The 9103-nt window shown below is 35.3% G+C and overlaps 1 protein-coding gene across 1 annotated transcript; it reads right to left on the bottom strand.

The window, feature by feature from the left end:
• Window positions 1-2551: 2551 nt before the first annotated feature.
• LOC100801474 (uncharacterized) lies at window positions 2552-8803 on the bottom strand. Its single transcript, XM_006574865.3, has 4 exons — window positions 8328-8803; window positions 6401-6627; window positions 5416-6241; window positions 2552-4935 (listed from the first exon to the last, which is right to left on the bottom strand). Exons 2-4 carry the CDS (start codon window positions 6623-6625, stop codon window positions 2741-2743), a joined length of 3246 nt encoding a protein of 1081 aa, XP_006574928.1. The 5' UTR covers window positions 6626-6627; window positions 8328-8803; the 3' UTR covers window positions 2552-2740.
• Window positions 8804-9103: the final 300 nt, after the last annotated feature.

Genomic DNA, 9103 nt, shown 5'->3' with positions numbered 1-9103 from the left:
TCATCCAAATGACTTTTCCTAATACGGCCAGGGGTAGACAAGCATGCCTTTATTTTGGTTTTTCTGTAAAAGGTTCACTTCAATTCAATTATCTTGTTTTATTGACTCACATTGTTGTACAGTAAAAAATAGTTGCACTACTTTTACCTTTTTTACTCTGATTATAAAATGTAATTTTATGTGTGTATGCATTCAACGAGAGTATTCTCTAATCAATAGTTCCATACTTTTTTTTTTAATAGAAATCACTCAAATTGATGTGATTGATCATATTGAGTGAAACTTAAAATAAATTTTAAGAGACTTTTTACTTTAAATCAAAAAACTATATTCAGGTATTTTTGTTATGGTCTTTTTACTTTATAAAAATAATAGCAAATAATATTTTATTGTTGGACTTAAAACTTAAGTGACCAAAATTAACTTAAGTTTTAGTAGCCTTACCTTTGTACTAGCCGTGAAATTGATTGTCTCAATAATTTGCCAAGTGTGATGAACTTTATTGATAAAATATTGTTTATCTTTAGTAATAGATTTTTATTTTCAAAGAATGTCAAACCCTTGGCAACAAGACTACAGGAAAAAATACAAAAATAATGTAAAAGCAATATTTACTGTTCTATTTACACATGACATGAAATTGATTCAAACATACTTAATATACGTTAAATTAATTTTTTAGTCTTCTAATTTATTATTTAACTTCAATTTAATCTTAAAAAAAAATTGGATTCAATTTGATTTTTTAATTTTTAAAATCGATTCAATTTGATGTTCTAATTTTTTTTTCAATTTAATCTTCTAATTTTTAAAATCAATTTTTTGGAAAGAAATATGTATTTTGTGACGGTTTAAAATCACTTAATAACGATTTTGAATCGTCACAAAGTGTGATTTCTAACAATTTAGTATGAAGGACCAAATTGAATCTATTTAAAAAATTAGAGGATCAAATTAAACCTAAAAAATTAAAGGATCAAATTAAATTTAAAAAATAAATTAAAAGACTAAAAACTAATTTAATCCTTAGTTTATCCCCTTTACATATAAATTAATTTTAATCGGGATTGACTCTAGGAGGAATTAGTCTCTTACAATGTCATAAATTAAGATTAACTCTTACTAAAATATATTCACATTCAATCCTCCGTCGTAATTTGAATATAATTGTCTTTGAAGGGAGATATCTACATAAAAACAACAAACACACTTAATTTATACCCTTTACATATTTGTTTTATTTTTATCTTTCTTTTTTAAGAGAAACAAAGTTATAGCATTTCCTTCATAATCAGAGAATCAATACGAGTAGGGTATTGTTAAAAACTTGGATACAAAGATGAAATCTTGATGCCCTTGCAAGAGAAAGAGCAACATGATTGATTTGTCTCCTCACAAAACTCACTTTAGAGTTTGAAAAAGATGAGAGTTTAACTCTAGATTTAGCTAATAAAACGTTGAGATCAAATATTCCAGGTGCATTGCTATTGAGGCTATGTACAGTTTTATTTGCATCTTATGTCACTGAAAGGGGTGCTTGTTAATTAGACTAGATAGGTTTTCAAGAAGAAGAAAAAAACCCATCTTTATTTTTAATAATTAGGAGTGCTTGTTAATTAGATAGGTTTTCAGGAACGCGCATGAGTAAATTAATGAACCTCTTTGTCAAACATTCTCTGGGAGAAGATGAATTAAATTTACTGGGGTTTAATTTAATGAAGGTACCTCCAATAAATTGGTTTGATTACCGAATAGCCTTTCAATGTTACCATCTAGGACAAATTGGTCAGAAGCCATCTTAACCTCAAAGATGGACTTATTTTATATATATATATATCCTCAGCATTTTTTGCGCTAAAATTGTTAGTATTTTAGTACTTTTTTAACCAACCAACGTGCAACAAAGTTAAGAAACTATTCATGTATCACACTGCAGGGAGCATTGTTTTCAGAGTAACGCAGAGGGACAGGTACATTGCACTACCCCACATACTCCACAGTTTAATAATTTACTTATGTGCGTTCCTGAAGCTATGTGATAAGCCTGAGACACTCCAACATTGATGAGAGACAAGTTTGATCAATAGCTCCAAAAGGACCATAGAGAAGAGAAAATCCTGCACATGCTTTAAGAAAAGAAAACCACTAGAATAATAGGGATTGCCATATAATGGGAGGGGGGGAGAATTATACATATTTAACATCAATGTGATTCCTTGATAATTACAAAATAGATGGTAGAAAATCTTAAATTACTCTACAAAATGAGATGTGATTATGGACAACAATATGACCATATATTTCCATAACAAAAGAACATATATAATACTATAATGTAAGCTAATAAAAGTCCTACTAGATGAAGGACCAACTCATGCAGCTAAGCATAAAATCATTAATAAAAATCCTAGAAAGTGAGCAATGAATTGAAGGAACACTGGTATATATCTCAACAGTTCTATAAAGAGATAAAAAAAAAAAAAAAAAAAAAAACTGGTATATATCTCAACAGTTCTATAAAGAGATAATGAGAAGAAATCATGCAACATTATTTAAGAATAATACAAGCTGGTACCACCACCCCAAAGACTGACAAATCAAGCATATACCCAAATACGGGTTGAAGAAATTTACAAGAGAAATCCACATGCCTGAGAACATCATTGTTCCATTAATTCAAAAACCGGCCCTGCTTACCTCTATAAATTCTCATCTAAAAATTTTAAGCCTCTTATGGTGATTAGGTTAACTGGATCAACGGAGGGTTACCAGCCGGGCACCTCTGTCGGCGGGGCCTTCTGGTTGTCTTGCCCCAACTTGTTAGGCTTCTATCCTCCAATCCAACTTCAATATTGTTAAGCTGCTGGATCAGGGGGGTGCTAGTTTCATTGGTTGCCACCAGTGTCAGGGGAGACGGGGCAACTTGCACCCGTCGCCTCCCCCTGCCACCACCATTCCTAGATGAGCTTCTCCTAGTTAATCCTGAATTCCATTGATAACCTGTTGCTCTCATAAGCCCTCCAAATGTCTGAAGATCTTCTGTCACTTCATGCCTCGACAATGATGCAAGGCCTGGAAGGATGTCCCTTTGGAAGTCCCTCCGCTGCCTCGCTCTCCTTGCTGGCCCTTTTCGTGTCCGAGTTGGTAACAAAGTAGTTGTTTCTTCCAATTTGAAGTTTTCAGGGAGAAGAGGCTTGGGCATGTAGTCTTCTTCCTTGGTCTCCGGCATGTTCAATGTCATTGCCTCAAAGTAATCCATTCCTTCAGAGGAATGCCCCTCGTTGTCCTCGCCATCTTTTTCCCTTGAAACATCACAGTTTCCCTCTACATTATCTTTGCATGAGGAAACAACATCTGCAAACCAATTTAGCAGGTCCACCTTTGGACTTTCTGATGGACTTTTGCTGATCACACAATCATCCCCTTGATCACAGGTAAGAGATGACAGGACAACAATTGCCTCTGCTGCATTTGTCATAAGTTCATCCTTTGCTAGTTCAACTGTGTCTTGTGGGACTTGCAGTGATGCTAGAGAAGTTTCAAGCAGCTTTTCTTCAAGAACAGCATCCTCTTCTGTCTCGGGAAGAGCAGGGGCTTCCAAATCTATTTGTGCCTTCATTTTTACATTGTCACTTGGTATAGTTGTGAAAGATCCTTCGTCCTCACTCATACTCAAGTTCAGATCAATTTGATTTCTAGAGTCTGCTTCTGTTGTAGGAGACCTTGTCTTACCAACAGCAGTTTCAGTGAATGCTTCTTTGTCCAACTCAACGACAGCAGCATCACAAGGCAAGTTCATATCAAATATCCGTTTTTTCTTATTTCCCGCTGCTTCCACATCAGATGGATTAGGATTCGACACAGACAGAGAAGTGATTGAAGACAACTCCTTCTTAGGAGAAATATGAGCCATATCAAAAATGGGAACACCAAGAATTTTCTTATTACTAGAGCTTTCGTTTAACTCCTTCCTCCTTGCCTCAATGTCATTAGAACACAAAATTGAAGTTATATTGTGCATAAATTTTCTGCTAGGTCCCTTTCCAGTTTCATCTTTGTTGGACAATGAGGCATCATGGAATAATCTCGACTCTCCTGCAGTGTTATGTTCTCCATTCTTACAAGTTGTCTTCCCTCTAAGCCAAGGCAACACCGCATGACGCTCCTCATTGTTCTTTTCTCCATCAATTATCCTAACACCTGACTGGGGAACTAAGCTGTTGGATGAACCATTTGGAAGCAGCACATTCAAGTCAAAATCTTTTCCAGATGTCATGTCATTGCAATTTGAATCTGAACCCTTACATGATTTTGATGAAACATTGTTGATGAAGTGATCAGGAATTATCTTACAATCATTTTTATGATTGAGATAGTCATAGCTAATTGAAGAGATGTTCATTGATGGTTCCTTGGACCCAGATGAAGACCCAGGGTAAAATCCATTCTGTATAGGTGCATCACTTCGAAAACCTTGGTTAGGCTTGGAATTGATATTTAGAGGCCAGCATTCTTCCAATATCCCATTAATTTGATGTGACTGAGAACTCCTACTCAAAGCACCAGATGCATTTATACATGGAGGTGTCTGAATTGATATCAACTTCTGGCTTAGGCTGCTATTGGCCATTTCCCAAGAAGAAGCCGAATGAGACCAAGACTTAGAAAAATCAGAGGAAGGAGCAGCTGCAAAAAGACCAGGTCTATGTAATGGTATCACAGACTCAGGTTGCTTATTGATGGAGTATTCATGATTTCTTTCACTGATATGTAAATCACTGACAGTCTTTTCCCTCCACATGTCAGCCTTGTTTCGACCATTTAGATAATCAGATGTAGGTTTATGAACTTTGCTAAGTGCATCTTGCATTGTTTGGGAAGATAAAGGTGATTTGAGGACTTGAGGAACAGGTTGTGTGTTGCTTTTAGCTTGCCCTGTCAGCATTAGCAGCACGATTGTCATGGAACAATTTAATCAGAAGTTAATACCAATACTGATTGCTGCCAGATAAGAAAGACAATTGTACTTCAAAAGAAAGAAAAAAGGAAAAGATACACAAAGATTAGCTTTGTTAAATTTTAGTAGGGACACAGAGATTCACTTTTATTGCTAATAAAAAATAGTTTATTAACATGAAACAAGAACGCAACAAAGTGCCATTATCTCTAACAAGCACTGACAAAAGACAAGCTCTGTAATTCTTTGACTCTGTTAAATTATTATTTTTACAAAATCACAATATGACAACCTAATCTTAATTCATTATAAGCTTCTTCTCAAACAATAATCTTCCTACCATTTTTTCCAGTTATTAGAAAGTTAGTTGCAATATTCAAGATATCTAATTACTTAAATTAAAAAAAAAAACTTAGTTTGGAGGGGGGATGAACAGCATGGAAATTAAGAAGTCTAACCTGACTCAGCCATTGATTGATGCCACCCTTTTCCACCTCCATTGTTCTCCAAATGTCCATTACTTCGAGCCCAACTGTCAGTTCCATGAGAGTTGAGCAACTGCTCCCTAGACAGACCAAAAAACTCCAACTTTTGTTTGGTAGCGGCAGAGATATCAGAGTATTCAGTTGCCCCTTGACAGGGATTACGGTTCAGAAGGGGGACATATGGAGAATTGTATGTTTCTTCCACCGGAACAGGTTCGTTTAAGTCAGCCAAACCATTTCTTCTCCTTAAAGACTGCTCAGATCTTGAAGTGTCCTCCTGGCTACCAGTCTTCTCACCATTGCCACAAAAAAGTTTCGCATCACCATCCTTTCCATTTTTACAGTTTCTATCAGGAAGAAAGAATGATGGATCACTTGTCTTTTCATCACTGAGTTTTTCACTTTCCTCAGTATCAATGTACTCATCAGCAGGGAGGTGTAGGTCAAACATTTTTCTCCTCAACTTCGAGGGTCTAGACTCAAGCACCTCAACATCTTTTGAACTACTACACCCATTGGGGGAGGGAAATGGACTAGTTTGTTTGCCGATCCCTTTCATAGAACCCAAAGGAGAATGAATAACCTCAACTCCAGACACAGATGTTTTAGCACAAGTAGAATTTCCCACAGGAAAGCCAGAAATATGCCATTTTTGTCCATCTTCAGTTGTTAATTGAGATGTCATGTGACCAGCGGAAAATGACGCCTCAACTGGTATCTTGTTTCTGTGTATTTCTTTCCTTTTAACCTCATTCATCAAATCCCTTTGTATTCTGTACAAACGGTGAAGTTCATAGACCTGCTTGAAAATACAGTTTGAATAATAGGTTCTCCAATCATGCCATTCAAAATTAAGCTTAACAAAACCATCACTTGAACCATGTTAAAAGAAGGCACGCCATAATCATGCTACAGGAACAGGGATAAGGATAAAGTTAGAAACAGGAAGATTCATTACCTGATTCTTAAAAACAGCCTCATGCTCAAGCATCATCTGCTTCACAACATCCTTATCGTATGCAGAACATGCATCTGTTGTAGAACTTGGCAGATAATTATTATAGTACTGCCCATTTGTTAGTGATTTATCCCCATAAAATAGTGGCCAGCCACAACTGCTAGATTCCTCATTAAGATCTCTCATTGAGTTATATCCTGGAAGATTCTGGACTTTGGTTCCCATACCTGATAATTAATCACAGTGAAATGCAAATAAGTATTCTATAGCACAAACTATAACATTTTAAGTGGCCAAATGGATAACACAAATCCAGACTTAATGACATAACATGGAATGATAGCACAGAATCTCAAAGCATAAAGATGAACATAGCACAGAATGGATTGATTGGACTTTCTGCACTTCAGTTCAGTGCCCCTTTAAAATTAAGGGTGTCACAACAAAGAATGAGCTTCCGTAAACCCTCTGCGCATAAAACCCCTTTCACTCACTCCCTTGTACTTGTTGCCAGTATCTTAATTCTTAACAAGTTGCAATTATGAACTTCGTCTTTCTATTTCAGGCATTGTAAAAATTTTAGATACTGATACTAAAAGCCTTTAAATGCCCAATGATATAAGGAACCTACTTGCTCTAAGTTTTCATCCAACATAGGAAACAAATGACGTGCATTTAAGAAAGGATTTAATTAGAAACAAGAATTTCCATGTTGGCTATACAACAGAGGATTTTATGCCGCTGAATGCGTGAACTCATTACCGTTACGCAAGTGCTTACTTTGACATATTAAAAGATTTATAATATGGATCATTATCATTGCTATGACAACTCGACAGCAACCGTTGACTAATGTATCCCTAGTAAATGCGAACCTCCACGATATAAAATGACCTCATTTACCCCAACTCGGATTTCCTAGAGATGCAATGATAAATTTTAAGTCAATCCTAACGCACCGGTCAGAACAATACAAAATGGCTTCATTTACCCCCAACCCCGAAACGCTTCATAACATTGAATATCATCAGACAAATGCTATCGGCATATTCAAATATTTTGCTAATGAGAACTTTGACCAAGAATGCCATGGGTCAAATTGGACAGTTGAACACAACCATTTCCATGCCAGTAACAATCATTCCATGGCAATCATAACCAAATCCGCAAACCCATTTCGGGAAAGTATAAATAAGGATTACAAATTCACTGATTATCCTACCAAAACAAACAACAACTGAAAAATACATAGAAGCAGCACAAGCTCAAGCAATTCCAATAAATCATCCCAAAGTAAACGACTTTCTATAATTCAAGTTTTATTCATGCTTTCAAATGCATGAAACCCATTCATACATCACCAAATAATCTCAGGCATGGGGAATTTCCAAAATCTTTGCAAAGAGTTGATGAAAAATCTCCAGAGCAGTTACAAACAAGGCACGTCATAAATTCACCCACAATTTTAGGGAACACTGGTCCCTCACTACAATTCAGACTTCAGAGACAGAAAGATTGAAGGACCAAACACAGGAACGAATGAATGACAAAATTCAATCAAACAGATCCAATACAACAATTATCTAAACCAACACAAAAGTGGATGCTTTCAACCAGAAGAAGCATTTGAAAGACTTAAACTAAACATCAGAAACCAAGGAATTTTCAGTTTTCAAAATTAAAAAAAATAATAATAAATAAAAATGAAAGCAGTCATGCTCAGGAGCTCATTGGAACAATAATCCCCCAAACAACAGACACCAAGGAATTTTCAGTTTTCAATCTTCAATTTTTATCTCACTCAAAAAAGACCCAAATATAAAACACTAAAAACCAAAATTACAAAAATTTACCAAATAAAAAAATAACACATAATTACATAAAATAAAATAAAATAAATACCCAGAGAGAGTAAAAGCAAATTTACCTCAGACCCACATCCTCTAAGCACCTCCTCTCAAGAATCCCACAGAGATTCCACCATTGAAGGCATCAACAAAAATCAGAGAGAGAGAGAGAGAGAAATTCAGAACCTTTTTGGACTCCCACTATTTGAAGGCCAAAAGGGTAACTAGAACTGAAACCAATAACAATTTTGTAAGACAAAATAGCAAAGAGGGTGTTGTTGGAACACCATAGAAGCAGCTAAGATCGTCATCGGGTTGAAGAAAAGGAGGAGATTTCGATCTGCTGGGGCCAGCCACTCCTCCTCCTTCTCTTTCTCTCTCTATATCTCTCTCAAGAACACAGACAATAAGGAGAAGAAAGAATGGACCTTTTTTTTAGAGAGAGAAACATTTTTAAAGAGAGAGATCCCAGATAAGAAATCTTCACACAAACAAACGACCTTCTAAGAACAGTGACATGAAATTTGTCAACATCCGGTCTCTTTTTATTCTCTGCTTTTCCATCACTCCTCTCTCTCTTACCCTTCCTTTACCATTTATATATGAAAAAAATATTTTTCTTCTGTATTTTTCAGAATATATTTATATTTATATCACAAACAAATGGGCATTTCTAGATTCTCTCCGTCTTCCTTGCTTTTTGCTAAGCATATCAATAATCAAATATCATATCATATAGAAGTATCTGTATTATTAAAAGGTAACTGAAAATCTCATAATAAGTATCCATATTTTTTATGAGTAAATAATAACTATCCATATATGCATTTAAATTATTTTATTTTCAGTCAAAAAT

Source organism: Glycine max, chromosome 2 (genome assembly GCF_000004515.6).
Source record: "Glycine max cultivar Williams 82 chromosome 2, Glycine_max_v4.0, whole genome shotgun sequence".
In the NCBI taxonomy this organism is placed as follows: Eukaryota; Viridiplantae; Streptophyta; class Magnoliopsida; order Fabales; family Fabaceae; genus Glycine; species Glycine max.
The sequence above is the reverse complement of the archived record's forward strand: the minus strand, read 5'-3'. Positions and strand labels throughout refer to the sequence as shown.